The sequence below is a fragment of the Vulpes vulpes genome, chromosome X, assembly GCF_048418805.1.
Source record: "Vulpes vulpes isolate BD-2025 chromosome X, VulVul3, whole genome shotgun sequence".
Lineage (NCBI taxonomy): Eukaryota > Metazoa > Chordata > Mammalia > Carnivora > Canidae > Vulpes > Vulpes vulpes.
Window position 1 is genome coordinate 35,505,247 of NC_132796.1, and position 17,371 is coordinate 35,522,617.

The 17,371-nt window shown below is 37.4% G+C and overlaps 1 protein-coding gene across 9 annotated transcripts in view; it reads left to right on the forward strand.

The window, feature by feature from the left end:
* USP9X (ubiquitin specific peptidase 9 X-linked) overlaps nucleotides 1-17,371 on the forward strand; it is a 482,011-nt gene that overhangs the window by 363,068 nt on the left and 101,572 nt on the right. For all 9 annotated transcript variants that reach the window (XM_072744845.1, XM_072744840.1, XM_072744842.1 and 6 more), the window contains 2 exons: nucleotides 10,364-10,617; nucleotides 16,227-16,372. In XM_072744845.1, coding sequence (XP_072600946.1) covers nucleotides 10,522-10,617; nucleotides 16,227-16,372 — 242 coding nt within the window. In that variant the 5' untranslated portion in view covers nucleotides 10,364-10,521. The remainder of the gene's footprint in view (nucleotides 1-10,363; nucleotides 10,618-16,226; nucleotides 16,373-17,371) is intronic.

The window sequence follows — 17,371 nt, forward strand, 5'->3', positions numbered from 1 at the left end:
TAGCTAAAGTAATGTATTTGGGTTTAACAAAGATTAATTATATATCTTCATTTGCATTAGCCTGAGTTATTGATTGGATGTGAAGCTGTCTAAAGCTAGCATCACATTTGGGGGCTGGGGAACCTGTGCTTAATATAGCTGCCTTGACTGGTTTTGTGTATAATATATCATAATTGTGAGAAGAATGATGAGTCCTGTGTTAATAATAATAGCAGTACTGGTGGAGCTAGGTAAAGAAAATCCTTGACTCTTGAGCAAAGACTACATTTAAAAATTGCTTAGGGATATTTAGGTTTGTAGCTGTGGACTCAGCTATTGAAAATAACTTGCTGCATTTTAAACTCTTGAAACCTGAAATCTCATGTCTCACTGATTTTTTACAACATGGTTTTTGATTATACTATTTTTTTTTTAGGAATACAGTGGTAGTGTTTTTTGTTTTGTTTTTAAGATTTTACCCATTTATTCATGAGAGAGAGCGGGCGGGGCACAGAGAGACCCAGGCAGAGGGAGAAGAAGCAGGATCACGCCCTGGGCCAAAGGCAGGGGCCAAGCTGCCGAGCCACCCAGGGATCCCCGTGATGGTGTTTTAGAAGAAAATGCTGCAGTATGTAGCTATTAACAGTGTTATAGAAGAATAACATGGGAAAACTTTATTTTTATTTTTATTTTTTTTTGGGAAAACTTTAAATGAACTAAAAATCCAGTTTTATAAAATGTGTTTCTCCAGCAGAAACATTTTGATAGAGTTTATCTTGGAGTTGGGGATATAGTGACGGTAACGGTAGATTTTTTTCCTCTTTTTCAACATTATTGTGTGGCCTGGTAGTTAAAACTGAAGAACCCTGGAGCTTGTGCAACCTGGGGTAGGATCCTGGCTCTACCACTTTCACTGCCTATTTATTCACTGTGCCCTAGTTTCTTTACTCCTAAAATGGGGCTAATAATAGGCTTGATCTGAGGATTAAATAAGTTATACATATAATTTGCTTAGAATAGTGCCTGACACAAAGTAAACACTCAAAATAGTAGCTATTACCATAACTATCAATAAGAGAATTTTTATTTAAAATTTGAGGTATGTCACCTTGAGTATAGTAGTATTGAAATTGGGGAATGAGAGATGAAAATAGGGCTGACTGAGAATGACCTTGAATAGTGCTTAGGTAAAAGGTGGAGAGGAAACCACTAAAGATTTCATAGACTGAGATCTAATATCCTAAACAGATTGGTGGTGTGGAGATAGTGTGGAGATCAGCCAGGATGCTTTTAAAATTGGAATCTCCTAAAGTGCAATGGGAGTAGGAAAGATAATTTTGAACACATCATAAAAGGGGAATTGTTGGAGATGGGAAGGGAGAGGGTTTGTTTGACTTGGATGTTTTTACTACCCACCCCCCCACCCCATTTTTGTTTTGAGCACCTACTTGTTGTGTACCAATGAATCCTTAGGATACAAAGATGACCAAAATTCAAATAACTTCTACCCTTAGGGAACTTTTTTTTTTTTTGTAAGGATTGTGATCATTACACAGATGCTTTAAGTGCAGCTGGCTCTCAGAACTTCGGATAGGAGTACTTGATGAGTTCTGAGTTGAGTGCTGGTGAATCAATATGGGTGAAACTAAGCTGACTGCTTATTCAGAGGCTTGAGTCCACATGAAGGAGTACATTCGAAGGAATAAGAAGGCAAATTGAACTGGAGTATTTGCAAGATGAGACTGGAGTTGGGTATTGGAGGATCTTGTAGACTATTAAAACATTTTGGTCTTTGTCCTGGTTATTGAAGATTTTTAAGCAGGGCCATGATATGGTATAGTTTGCATTTTATTTTAAAGATTTTATTTATTCATGAGAGACACACACAGAGGCAGAGACACAGGCAGAGGTAGAATCAGGCTCCCCACAGGGAGCCCAATGCAGGACTCCTCCCAGGACCAGGACCAGGACTCATCCCAGGACCCCAGGATCCTGCCCTGAGCCAAAGGTAACTCAACCACTGAGCCACCCTGGTGCTTCTAGTTTGCATTTTAGTAAGAGTCATGGTGTTCATTTCCAATGCCAAAAAGATAAAACATAATTGGAGGGGTGGGTACAGGCTTGATAGTAACCATGATTTTAAGAGAAAGATCACATTCTCAGACACATTATCCTTGTCCCCTCATCTCCTCCCCCTTTTTTCCATCTTAATTCTCCTCCTTCAGAGAGAACATTTTGCAATCTGTGGAGAATCTTCATGGTTTAATGGAAGAGCCAGTGGCTTTAGAGTCTTAACACGTTAGTAACTGCCATCTTGGACAAACTCAAGTTACTTAATGTTTTAGCTTCTGTTTGTGACTATTGGATCAACAGTCATATGGGATAGGTGTCATGGTGATTTCATGAGGTTATACAAATAAAGCACCTACTGTTCTTGATACATAAGTGCTCATAACTTTGCTAATGTACAGATTAAGATGAAACTGTAAGGAAGCTGTGATATTGTAATTTATAATAAATATATATTCAGTCTTCATTCCAGTTTCTGACACAGAGCTTCAAAAACCCTACAAATTTCCTAAGAGGGGAAAGCCAATAAGAGGCATCTTATGTTAATGAGGTGGCTTTTGGAAAGCTCCTTCCCCTTCTCCCTCCTTGGGGTGTAGGGAGAGACTGGAGATTGACTTTAACCTTCAGTAGGCAGTGATTTAATCATTCATGCCTATGTAATGAAGCCTCCATAAAACTCCAAAAAGACAGGGTTCAGAGAACTTCTGGATTGGTAAACACAAGGAAAATTGGGGAAAACAGTGGGCCCAGAAAGAACATGGGAAGTACATTGCCTTTTCCCCATACATTGTCTTATGAATCTCTTCCATCTAGCAGTTTGAGTTACATCCTTTAATAATAAACCGTAAGCTAGTAAATAAAATGTTTCTCTTAGTTCTGTGAGCCGCTCTAGCAAATTAATTAAATTAACTCAAGGTGCAGGGATCATTGGAACCTCCAATCTATAGCTGGTTAGTGAGAAGCATAGGTGACAACTTGGACTTGTGACTGAGGCGGGGGAGAGGGGAGTGATCTTGTAGAACTGAGCCTTTAATCTCTGGGATCTGATGCCGTCTCCAGGTTGATAGTGTCAGAATTTAGTGGAATTGTAGAACACCCAGCTGGAGTTGGAGAATTGCTTGGTGTGAGGGGGGAAAAAAGCACACATTGTAATTGGGTGTAGAATTGCAGAGAAACTTTGAATGGAATGGAACCAAGTCCATAAAAGAAAAAATTCTTTGAATAGTATAAATACTGAAACCTATTTTGCCTTTACCCACTAAAGTGGTTATGGATTATATGGTGTCTGAATATAATTGATGGATTGTGAGGTGTGTGACAAATAATCATAAGTAGTTAAATAATTAGTTGAAACAAATAAAATAGCAATGTTTCCAAGTGAGGTTACCTAAAAACTCGAATCAAGATTATTCCCAGTTACTATTTTACTCACATTTCAATGTTTTATTAGGAGGGATAGTAAAAAACACACACAACTGGAAGTCCAGGTATTGGTGCAGAGAATTAAGTGCACATAACTTTTAATTTTGTGTGTGTGTGTATGTGTGTGTTTGAATAGTTTTTGGGTTTTGGCAATTTCTCTGTGTCCATGTAAGTGTCTAAAACCTGCAGTAGTTTCATGTGTCCTTTCTAGTGTAGTAGGAAAACTCCTATGTAGGAAAGGATACTTTTTCTTCCAGATAACAATGCATAATCAAGTTTGCCTTTAAGCATATCGAATCTGTCATAGTAGTAGAAATCCCAGTTTAAAATTCAAAAAGCTTAGGGTGACTGTAACACTGTCCGTTAAATGCCCAACTCTTGATTTCTGCTCAGGTCATGGTCTCAGGGTTGTGAGAGTGAGCCCTGTGTCACGCTCCATGCTGGGCGTGGGGCCTCCTTGGGATTCTCACTCTCCCTCTCCCCACCTCATGCACACACTTGCTCTCTCTCAAATCAATTTTTAAAAAACGTTCTTACTAAAATAAAATTCCAAAAGGTCTAAATACTCTTGGCCTAAAAATAAGTATTTTTGTACTCTAAAATGATGGTTATTTTGAAATAAAGCTTAGTTCCTAAAAGATGTTTCACAATGGGTTATAATAAAGATGGGAAATTTATACATTCTACTTTAAAATTTTAAATGCACAATTCTGTTTTTCCTCTATATGCTAGTGTATTAACTGCAAAATAATAAATTTTCTAAGACACTTGTAATTAAAATTTTCATTTTGGGACACCTGGATGGTTCAGTGGTTGAGCGTCATCTGCCTTCGGCTCAGGTCATGGTCCTGGGATCGAGTCCCACATCGGGCTCCCTGCATGGAGCCTGCTTCTCCCTCTGCCTGTATCTCTGAGCCTGCCCCTCTCTCTCTCTCTCTCTCTCTCTCTCTCTCTCATGAATAAATAAATAAAATCTTTAACCAAAAAAAAAATGTGCTCCATTGTAGACACTGAACACATATTTCTTTTTCTTTTCTTTTCCTTTTTTTTTTTCTTTTAAGATTTTATTCATGAGAGACACAGAGGCAGAGACAGGCAGAGGGAGAAGCAGGCTTCTCTCACGGAGCCCAATGTGGGACTTGATCCCTGAACCCTGGGATCACACCCTGAGCCAAAGGTAGATGCTCAACCGCTGAGCCACACAGGTGTCCCTGAACACATATTTCTTAAATGAGTAAGCTCTGAGTTTTCATTTAATCATCTTTTATTTTTTGGATGAAAAGAGAAAGTTTTATTTATTTATGAGAGAGAGAGAGAGGGAGAGGGGCAGAGACACAGGAGGAGGGAGAAGCAGGCTCCATGCCAGGAGCCCGACATGGAACTCGATCCCGGGACTCCAGAATCACGCCCCGGGCCAAAGGCAGGCACTAAATCGCTGAGCCACCCAGGGATCCCCTGAAAAGAGGAAGTTTTAGAAAGAGAAGGAACTCTTAAGTATACTAGGATTGTTTATATATGTGCTATATATAAAAAGACATTCTGAAATCAAGAAAAGGCTTGAGCAGAGGTGGAATAATTACTGGCTAGAGAATGACCATTCTTTGACTTGAGGGTTTCTCTAGTATTAAGGCCATCTTCCCTTGAAAACTGTTGAAGAGGGGTGCCTGGGTGGCTCAGTCTGGGGAGTGTCTGACTTTTAGTTTTGTCTCAGGTCATAATCTCCGCCAGGCCACTTGCTTTAGGCTCCCTGCTCAGTGGGGAGTCTGCTTGAGATTCTCTTTCTCTCTCAAAGAAATAAATCTCTGCTTGAGATTCTTTTTTTCTCTCAAGGAAATAAATCTTCTGGACGTGTCCCTCCTACCTTGTGCTGGTGTTGCCGTGACCAAGCGTGGGTTTCACATTGTTTGCTTAAATGGAGACTTTGGGTCTCTGTCACGAGGGAATCCTTCTAGAAATGACTGGAGGGGGCAGTGGGTGCCAGCTGAGGCCAGGATGGGCCCAGGGCAGCTCCCCTTCCTCCCCAGATCCAGGCTTCCTGTGCTCTTCCCTGTGACTTACGGGCTAGCCTGAGGCCTGCATCAGGCAGAACCAGAACCTTCCATTTCTGCCAGAATAATTGAATTGAACACATTGGCCAAGTAAAGTTGAAATTTTACTATAAATGATAATAATAAATCATTAATTTAAAAAAAGAAAAGTGTTTGAGAAATTCAGTTCTGCAAAATTTAAAGTGAATATAAATGGTTGCCACTATGTAATACTAGATTATTTTAAAAAACACAATGCCCAAATAAATAAAAATAAAAATAAAAAAAATAAAAAACACAATGCCAATCTTTAACCAGGTATAGATGATGCTTCTTCCGTCTTGGAAGATACTGAGATGCTAAGTTTAAATATGAAAAAATGCTGTCTTCTAAAGGCCATATAATATTGCCATTGAGGTTACATTGCAGAAAATCCAACATAATTCCTGGTTAAAACCTGAGTGAAAGAAAGGGAGAACAATGATCCTTACAATACTTCACGTTTTTCTAAAATAGAACTTGATGCTTTTTATACAAAGCTTAAATCTTCATACAGTAAATTTTCACATTGGATTTGTTGAATATGAGCATTCCTTTAGGAAATTTAACTATTTAACACAATAGTTAAATTTTAAATGATTTGTATAATTTTTGAGTTGTTCAGTGGAGGATACTGCTCCTTTGACTTGGTAGAAAGCTTGTTCTGTCCTTGCTGGGTATGCCTAAGTGTCTCCTAGAAAAGAAGCTCTGTAGAGTCTGGGGCTGCTTCTTGAAATCAAGTGAAACACAGTGTGATTCCCATCTATTTCCACCACTTGGATTGAATGGTATTTATTAAGAAAGGTAGCAGTGTTAATTCTTGGATAACTTAGTTGTAGCATATCTTTGATAAATTTTTTTCCCATTCAAAGCTTTCCAAATTATTATTATTTTTTTAAAGATTTTATTTATTTATTCATGAGACACAGAGAGAGAGAGAGGCAGAGACACAGGCAGAGGGAGAAGAAGGCTCCATGCAGGGAGCCCATGTGGGACTTGAACCCCGGAGTCTGGGATCACACCCTGGGCCAAAGGCAGTTGCTAAACCACTGAGCCACCCAGGCGTCCCACTTTCCAAATTATATCTAAAAACATTATTTTACAATTCTTACCTCATATTCAAGAACCCTTCACAATACAGTATAGAAAGGGAAAAGAAAATTAAGTATTTTGAGAATTACTGTGTGTTTGGTATTTGGCAAAACATCTTTATTAAAATAATCTTTAAAAAATAATCTTTGTGGCATTTTTGTGGGTGGCATTCAGTGTTGTTTTTTTAAAGATTATTTGTTTACTCATGAGAGACAGAGAGAGAGAGGCAAAGATACAGGCAGAGGGAGAAGCAGGCTTCATGCAGGGAGCCTGATGTGGAACTGGATCCCCAGACTCCAGGATCATGCCCCCGCCAAAGGCAGGCTCTAAACGAGCTACCCAGGGATCCCCCATTATCTCAGTTTTAGACACCTGTGAAAATAGAGTGGCCATTACTGGTTTTAATAAGATAGGCAGCTTGTAAGTGGCAGAGGTGGGATTTTGAAATAAAAGTTATGCTTTAATCCAGAAAGTATTTTTAATTACTTTGTATCTATTTCTTGCTCTTAATCTTTGAATCCTAGCATACTGAGGAAAAGGTTATCAATTCTGATGTGGTGGGAGAGACATAGCTATTAAAAATACCAGAATAGAGTAGAGTATATATGCTATGCTGAGACCTGACATACCTGCCCAGCACTACTGGAAATCTTGAAATGTGGAGAACTTGACAGAGATAGAAGAAATCTAGAAACCAAGGGACAGAAAGGTGAGAATTATATAAGAAGAGATAGGATGACAAGCAGTTTGAAGCTTTGTCAATGGGATATTCTGCAAGAAGCAGAAGATGATTTAGTTCTATGGTCAGAGTAAAAAGTATATTGTTTGGTGGAGAGGTTGGTTACACGTCTCCCTTTTCCATTTACCTTAAAGTTGTTTAAAGGGGTAGTTCTTTAGTAATCCACAGAATACTTTTCGTTAAAATAATTTATTCCCAGACTTTAGCCAGATAGTTTTGATTTGTTTGTAGACGGAGGGTTTTTGGGATACATATAGATAGGAGGATGTTGAGCTTAAAACATCACAAGGGTATAATTTTCAAGATATTTTAACTCAATCTCCAAATGTTAATGGACTGCAAAGCAAGAGAGCGTTCAGTGCTATGTGTATACATATAATTTTATTGTGGGAGAAAATACATAACCTTAAATTTTATCATTTTAACCATTTTTAAGTGTACGATTCAGTGGCCCTTAAGTACGTTCACGTTGTGCAACCATCACCATCATCTATCTCTGGAACTTTTTTTTATCTTCCCAAGCTGAAACTGTACCTGTTAACTCCTTAATCTTCTTTCTCCTTAACCCCTGGTGACCACCTTTCTACTCTCTGTATTAGTGTTGGTACCTCATGTAAGTAGAATCATAGAATATTTGTCTCCTTGAGACTGGCTTATTTCACTTAGCATTATGTCCTTGAGGTTCATCCATGTTGTAGCATGTGTTAGAATTTCCTTCCTTTTTAACACTAAAGAATATCTCAGTTGTATGTGCATACATTTTATTCATTCTTTTGTCCTTGGATTGCTTCCTGGAAAGACTTTTTAAGAGAGATAGTATTGGTGTAGTGAACAAAGTAATAGAATTTCTAATTCTAGACTTGTTTATTTTCTACTGTGCTTTGGTTGAGTCACTTATTGGATGCTTGGTTTTCCAATTTTAGAAAAATACCACATTCTGTGTAAATGGTAAAGATTTACCTTAAAAAAAAAAACTTCAATTTTTTGGTGTTGCTCAGGATTCATCCTCTCTCCTAGACTTTCCCCACACTTGGCATCCATATTCTTCAGTTAAGACCCACTGGCTTTAAAGCAACAATTTTTATTTTTAATTTTTATTTATTTGTGATAGACACACACACACACACACACACACACACACACACACACACAGAGAGAGGCAGAGACACAGGCGGAGGGAGAAGCAGGCTCCATGCACCAGGAGCCCGACGTGGGACTCGATCCCGGGTCTCCAGGATCGCGCCCTGGGCCAAAGGCAGGCGCTGAACCGCTGCGCCACCCAGGGATCCCTAAAGCAACAATTTTGATAGCTTCGACTCAAACAGATGATGAGGGAAAATGGAAGAAGGGAAAGGGGAGGCAGAGACATTCTTCAGATTTTTGGGAAAAGGGAAGGGCAGAGATTGGTGATTTTTCAGTAAAGTAGATGAAGAATAAGGCATCCAGGAAAAGAGCAAGGGGATGATGATTGGAGCATCAATCATCCTTTGGGGAGAGTACACAAGTGGATCATGAACCCAGGTTGGGAAACAAACAGAAGAAATTGGAACAAATTTGAAGTGGAGAAGAATCAAGCTGATTAGCTGATAATTTTGAGTGGCAAGAAAAGAAAGGTACTCACATAATCTGCTAGCAGACCCAAAATGACTGAAGAAAATTAGGCTAGTTTCTCTAGGTTTTTAAAATTGTTTACTTCACCTGAAGTTTTTTGTAATGTAGGGTGTATGCAAATGGAAAACAAAATTGAAAGGAGGGCCAATCAATCGTGTTATCTTTTGTATTTCCACTTTACATATTAAACATTTTTCTGTGTCTGTTTTTAGGCTCATTAGTACTTGATATTATTGGTCTTAAACTTTTATACGAATTTGATAAGTGAACAAAATCTTGTTAGGAACTTATTTCTGGGTTAAGTATTTTATTATATATATATATATATATAAACGTTTTTCAAGATTTATTTATTTTAGGAGTGCCTGGGTGGTTCAGTCAGTTAAGCATCTGCCTTTGGCTCAGGTCATGATTTCCAGGGTCATTAGGATTGAACCTTGCCATCCCCAAGATCACGACTTGAGCCAAAATCAAGAGTTGGACACTTACTGAGCCACTTAGGTGTCCCAAGTGATTATATTTAAATTAGAGGTGTAAACTTGGACTGTTTTGGACTAAAAGGAAAGTATGGTCACTTTATAATGACATATCTATATAAGTCATCAGCTAAGGCTCTCAATCTCATGGCACAATTCTCAATCACCAAGGGAGATATTTTGGAAGTGCGAGCCATTGGTCTAATGAATATAGAATTGAGCGTTTTGCTGGTATTCCCTTATATACCTTTGCTGGTCAAGTAACAAAGAATTCCATTGTTAAACAGTTGTGGTTTGTCAGGCTTCTGGGGAATGCCTGTGACCAAAACAATGCCAAAAGGGAAGAGTCAGGGTCACTTGAGACATTGAGTTTTTTGGAATAGTAGTATATAGTTTGAACTTTTTCCAAACAAAAATCCCCCCAAAGTTTTAAAGTTTCTATTAAAGCCTGTTATAATCTTGTTCGAAAACTATTTTTATAATGCCCTAGTACTGGTGATAAACGTTAGTTGTACAGTCTTTCCGAAATGTTTTTAAAAATAACCTTTTGTTACTTGGTTTATGCGTGGAGTATTCGTAATTTTACAGTGAATTGAAAGTATTAGCAAATTGGAGACAGTTTTTTGTCATTCCATGATTGAATCAAAATGACAGCTAAATAAATACCTTGATAATATGTCTTTGGGATCCCAGAAGAAAGCTGAAACATATAATCCTGTGCTTTGGTACAAACTGATCTACAGTTACCAGTTTAAGTTGAATATGGTATTAATGAGACTTTAGGTTTTCACCTCACCCTCTCAGTATATAGCCACCTTGACTAGATTCACTGGTAATACTAAAATTGAACAGTTCCTTAATTCATGATTTTTAAATATAAAACAAATATAATGTTTTTCTTCTTGTAGGTTATGCAATGGTCTCTGCAAGATGGTTTATTCTTGATTTGGAGCTTTTTAAGACTGACAAATGCTGGTACTTCATCTTCTATAAGTGGACTATAATTTCTTTTCTCAAGACAACTACATAAGCAGACAAAATTGCAAAGATCTGCCCTGTGTCGAGTATGACAGCCACGACTCGTGGCTCTCCAGTAGGAGGGAATGACAGCCAGGGCCAGGCTCCTGATGGACAGTCTCAGCCCCCCCTCCAACAGAATCAGGTAGGACATTTAAGATACTAGTTAAAGCCACATTGGTATGTCTACTATGTGATACTAAATAATGGAGCATGTTCTGAATAATTTCTGAAGTAACCATAAAACTTAAGAAATGTAAATATAGGTCTCACACAGTAATAAGAAAGCTCAAGCACTGTGGGTGGTGATGCTTGAGTATGTAGCCCCTCTTTTGCTCGTGTCTTACTTATTACACAATCAGTTATCAAATGAAGTATTTATATTTAAGCCCTCTGTATCAATTCCAGAGTAAAGTGTTAAATCATTCAGTGTAGCCTGTTAAAGAGATTGGATTCAAGTCATGTTGTTTGTGTTCAAATTTGAGATTTTCACTGTACTAGTCTTACGACTGGATAAATATACAACCTCTGAGCCTCAGTTTTTCATCTTAAAATGGGGATAATGGTAGTAACTACTTAATGGGATTGTGAAGAGGATCAAGTGAAATAATGATTACAAAGTTTACAAAATAGATTTTGGTATCAAGGTTTTATGCTGTCCTTAAAACTCACAGATGAATATTTTATTCTATTCTGTGGATGAATTTGTGTATGATTTCTGCATTTTCATTAATCATTTGGAAGATTTTATTGGTGAAGCCATCTGGCCTGGGGTTTCATTTGTAGGAAGGTTTTAATAAAGATTCATCACCTTTTTTTATTAGAGGAATTTTCTCGATCTTATTTTTTGGAGTGTGTGTTTGTGTTCTCTTTTGGTAAGTTGTGTTTTTCAAGGAATTCGTATACTCATCTAGATTTTCAAATTTACTGAGGTATAGTTGTTCTCATATCCTCCCTATTATCTTTTGAATGTCTCAAAGTGGTAATTTCTCTTCCTTCATTTCTGATGCTGCTAATTTGCCTTCCCTCTTCTGAGGACTATTTCCTTAGGGATTCATCTATTTCATTAAACTTGCTCCAAAACCAACTTTTGGCTTCAATTCTCTCTCCCCTCCTCACTTGTATATTTTAACCTTTTATCTTTGTTCCTTTCATTTCCTTGGAATTTGACTTGCTGTTTTTCTCATTTCTTGAAGTGGAAGTTTAATAATTGCTTTTCAGCTACTTTTCCTAATATATGCAGTTGTATCAATTAATAACCAAATAAGACAAACATACTAAAATTTGTGATGTGCAGCTCAACACTTACAAGTGATTTTATAGCTGAGGTGCATGCACATGAATGACAGACATCTGGCTTACAGTTGGTGCATGTTTATGTAGAATTCTGTATGGATAAGTTTTTAGGCAAAAATATTGTTACTGTAGGGTACTTAAATTTGTCATTTGGGGATAAGTTCTCATTGTCCAGTTTTTATAGGTTAGATGATCTATTACAGATAGGGTACAAAAGAGATGCACATGTGCTCTCTGTCTCTCTTTGCCCTCCTTCTTTTCTGTCTGCCATTTTAGAGAAGTGAGCAAATCAGGTTTTTATTTTATTTTACCAAATAAATATGTTGCCTTTATTCCTTTTCCTCTCCAGTTTCCACGTTTAAGCCATAAAATACTGAAGTAATAGTCACAGGTATTAGTGTTGTTAAGCCTTTCTTGTGTCATAGATTTGTTACCTAGTGTTTGGGTTTCTTTAAAACATAGTCAAAGGTTTGTGTTGGATGCCAAAGAATCTATTTTTAAACCAGGAGCTAGGGATGCCTGGGTGGCTCAGTGGTTGAGTGCCTTCGGCTCAGGGCGTGATCCCAGAGTCCTGCGATCGAGTCCCACATTGAGCTCCTTGCATGGAGCTTGCTTCTCCTCCCTGTGCCTCTCTACATCTCTCAGGAATAAATAAAATCTTAAAAAAAAAAACAAAAAAACGAAAAAAACAATGAGCTAGTAGAGTTTCAGTATGTTTCGCTCTCTTTTCTGTTTAACATTTTACTTAATTATTTTTAAAATTCAAGTATAATTTGGGGCGCCCAGGTGGCTCAATTGGTTAAGCATCTGCGTTCAGGTCACAATCACCCAAGTCAATCCCCCTGCTTGGTGGGGAGCCTGTGACTCCCACTCCTTGTGCCTCCCACTGCCCCTGCTTATTCTCTCTCTTTGTCAAAAAAATATAAAATAAAATCTTTAAAAAAAATACTAATTTCAGGTGTACAACATGATTCAACAATTCTGTACCTTAGTGCTCATCACAATAAATGTATTCTTAATCCCCTTCACCTGTTTCACCCATTCCCCACCTACCTCTCCTGGCAGCTACCAGTTCTCTATATTGAATAGTCTGCTGTATGTTAACTATACTGGAATTAAAATTTTTTTAAAAAGTGGTTGTCTCCATTTTCCCTTGTTTGTTTGTTTCTTAAATTTGACTTAGCATTTTACCCTCTGGATACATTCCTGTTGTTGAAAATGGCAAGATTTCTTTTCTTTTTTTTTTTTTTTTTCTTTTATGGCTGAATAATAATCATTGTATCTTCTTTCTGTTTTATAACTGCATTGTGCATGGAGTCCTAACTTCTTTTGCAGTGCTTGTGGCTTGCTTGGCTTTAAACAGATATTAAGCCTCTACTCTATTACTTTTATTTTAAGGTACATTTGATAATTTTTAGAGCTCTTGGGTTTGTGATATTCACCTGTTTGTGCTTCTGCCTTATGTTCTCTTATAGCTCTTGATGTTTTTTTGAGTGGACTGACCGATGATTAAAAGAACAAAAATTACATTCTTAGCTGTCTGTAGAATCCCTCACTTTTGTTTTCTTATTCTCTACATTTTAATGTTAGAATTTTAGTTACTTCACAAGATTTGACACTCTTGGACCAAGGAAAATCAACTATAGCATTAATAATTATCCAATTTAAGGGTCCCTTTTGGAATATGCTTTTTATATGTTGGCATAAAAGGAATTTCTTAGATAAATTAAAAATTTCAGTTGATGTACAATTTTTAAAGGGTGTTTTTTATAGGAGAAAAATTGAAATTCTAGTATGTATTGAAACTTGGTCTTGAATGAAACCTCCTTGGCAAAGGTACTGTGGGTTGAAAACTCTGGGTGTGGTTATTAGAGGGTGCAAACTTTCTGGAATGTAATTTGGCATTATGTATGTCAGTATTCCTAAAAGAGTTTATAAACATATTATTGTAATTATATTTCCAGGATTCTATTCTAAGGAAAAACTGAAGTTCACCACAAAGATTTATATGTAAAAAAATGTCATTACAGCTCTGTTAATGTTGGCATAAAGATGACAAAATACTGGGACGCCTGGGTGGCTCAGACGTTGGGCAGCTGCCTTTGGCTTAGGGCGTGATCCCAGAGTCCCATGATGGAGTCCCACATTGAGCTTCCTGCATGGAGCCTGCTTCTTCCTCTACCTATGTCTCTGCCTTTCCTTTCTCTCTTTCTCAGTCTCTTTGTGTCTCTCATGAATAAATAAATTAAATCTTTAAAAAAAAAAAGGCAAAATACTAAATATCCCTTAATTTTATCTTATTTAATACTGTGTGACCCTTAATCAACTTTTTAAAACAGATTTTTAATTTAAATTCAGTTTGCCAGCATATAGTATAACATCCACTGCTCATCTCATCCTGTGCCTTCCTTAATGTCCATCACTTGGTTACACTATTGCCCACCTACCTCCCCCTTCTGCAACCCTTTATTTGTTTCCCAGAGTTAGGAGTCTCTCATGGTTTGTCTTCCTCTCTAATTTCTTCCCCACTCAGTTTCCTCCTAAAAAACGATTCTTAATGATGTAGGGAAATAATCAAATGTTGAATGGAAAAGGACATAGATTTTACCTAAGCAGGTAAAATCTCGACTTTAAAATTTAGATGAGATTTGTGGCTCTTAGAACAAAGATTGCAAGAAAATAATTAAAAATGTCAGTGTTGCTTATCTATTGGTGTGGTATTACATGTTTTAGTTACTTTTATCTATGATTTTTGTGAGCATGCATAATACATATGTACCAGGGGAGAGGGTTTTTTTTTTTTTTTTTTTTTAAAAAGCAGACTTCCTAACATATTTTAAGTGCTAATATTTCTGTTGGGCTTCTAACACTTGAGTTCTGTGCTATATAGATTTCTTTCTTTTGTCTTGGGACTAGCTCTGTAGCACCTGGACAGTGTTTACCATCTTAAATAAAAGTTCACCATTTGGTTGCAAATTGGCTCTATAAGTTCATGCATAACTTTTCTAAGTAGAACATATTAATAGTGATATGCCCAGCTGTCTTCAATATGTGCATTTACTTATGCAGCTGTTCAGTAGGTAATAAAATGATAGGGAGAGGATACTTCAAGAACACATGAGCAAAAATCAGGTTAAAATTTGTACTGGTTTCAGGTTGCATTGGTGGCTCAGTGGTTGAACATCTGCCTTCAGCTCAAGGCATGATCCCCCGGTCCTGGAATGGAGTCCCACATCAGGCTCCCTGGAGGGAGCCTGCTTCTCCCTCTGCCTATGTCTCTGCCTCTCTCTCTCTCTCCTTTCTGTGTCTCATGAACAAATCTTTAAAAAAAAAAAAAATTATTTCAGTTTAAAAGAGAAAATACCATCTGCTCTCTAAAGTAATAATGTAAGGGTCATAAAATTCATTTACTTAGTTTCAGAAATATGCATATCTAAAGAAGGAGGAAAGAGAAAGATGCTAAAAATGAAGAATGAAAATGAATAAAATTAGACCTATTAGTTGAAAATGATGTAGCTTATTTAGAAACAGCAATTATGAAATTTTATTTATTTTTTTAAAGATTTTATTTATTCATGAGAGGCAGAGACAGGCATAGACAGGCAGAGGAAGAAGCAAGCAGGCTTCATACAGGAATCCTGATGCGGGAGTCAATCCCGGAACTCCGGTATCATGCCCTGTGCCAAAGGTAGACACGCTCAACCTGTGAGCTACCCAGGAGTCCCATGAAGTTTTAATAATTGTTTGGGTAGTCGTTTGAGACTACGGAAATTGCTGAATAAAAATTTTTCCTTTCAAATTAAAAAAATGAAAGTTAGAATTCAGAACCTTCTGTCTGTGAAATGTGAAATGCATTGTATCATATTTGTACAATAATTCCTGTTGTGACAGAGCTCATATAATAGGAAATGGAAGCAGAGAAGCAATATACATTGTGGTTAAGAACACAAAACTTCAGGGATCCCTGGGTGGCGCAGCGGTTTGGCGCCTGCCTTTGGCCCAGGGCGCGATCCTGGAGACCCGGGATCGAATCCCACGTCGGGTTCCTGGTGCATGGAGCCTGCTTCTCCCTCTGCCTGTGTCTCTGCCTCTCTCTCTCTCTCTCTGTGTGTGACTATCATAAATAAATAAAAATTGTTTAAAAAAAAAAACAAAACACAAACTTTAGAGCTAAACCTGGATTCAAATCCTGACCATAGATTTGAACCTGTGTGACCTTGGGCTAGTTACTTAACGTCCAAGTTTGGTTTTTCATCTATTAAATGACTGTTCAATGCTTCTTAGGCTGTTAAGAATTAAATGGAATTATTTTGAAGTATAATATCACAGAGACCACCTGAAACATCATAAAGATACAGTGATTTTTATCTTTAAAATTTTCCCTTTACTGTGTTTGACTTATTAGATGTACATATGTTATACAAACCTAAGTCTGAAATAATCTAATTTTTTATTAAGACTTCATCGCCTGATTCTTCTAATGAAAATTCCCCGGCAACTCCCCCAGATGAACAAGGTCAAGGTGATGCCCCACCGCAGCTTGAAGATGAGGAACCTGCATTTCCACATACTGACCTGGCGAAGTTGGATGACATGATCAATAGGTGAATTAGTTTTGTTTTCTTAATATGTGTAATACACAGGAAAACCAACATTTTCTCAGCATAATTATTAGTAGTAAATAAGAGAGTGGACAGAAATATTATAGTAGCCACACTACCTCTTTAATAGCCTTAACATCTTAGTGCTTACCAAATACTTTGTAACCTGTGGTTCTTAATGGATTTAAAGAATGGAAGGGAGTAACAGTGTCAATAAAGTTTTCAGATTAATGATGATGACCCATGCTGGTGTGTTTCTGAAGTAGAACCATATGTGTGATTTCCCTCTTTCAGAGTTTATGAAGATTTTTTCTTTCTTCATTTTTTCTTTATTGGTACGTTAATTGCTACAGCTGCTGGATGATTTTCATAATTTTTACTTGGTCCCTGAGGTAAGCCAGGTCATCAGAACATTGAGTTCCTCACAGCCTGCCCCTTATGAACTCTCGAGTGTCTGAGGCATTTAACCATCTCAGCTTTTTGTTTCTCTTGATCTTCACCTCAGGGGCAAGTTCGGAGTAATAATTTTTTATACTTGTAGTGGGCAACTCTGAGAGTGAAAGTTTAAGCTTGTGTGCAGGGGTAGAAAAAGGTCTAAAGAAGATAAAGGAAGAGTGTGTTGGGGAACCCCCACATGGGTGTGGTCTTCACCAAGGCTGTGGGGCCCAACAAGTGAGTGCTAGGGAGGTGTGACAAATCCTCCCATCACCACTGCCACCAAAGCAGAAAAGGAAAGTAAGGAAAATAAACTTAGAAGCATTTGACTTTACTAACTTTCCTTGTTGTGTTTCACTTTCTAAAAAATCAGTTTCTGTTACGTATATAATACATAGAAACCCCTTGCCTCCCCCCCCAAATTCTGATTATATATGTAATATATGTATTGTTGAACATGGAAATACTATGTTGATAAAGTTCTATAATTTCCTTCTTCTGTACAGATATATTAAAAAATTACTAACCATAAGAAGTATGCTTTTCAGATTATTTTTACTTTTACTA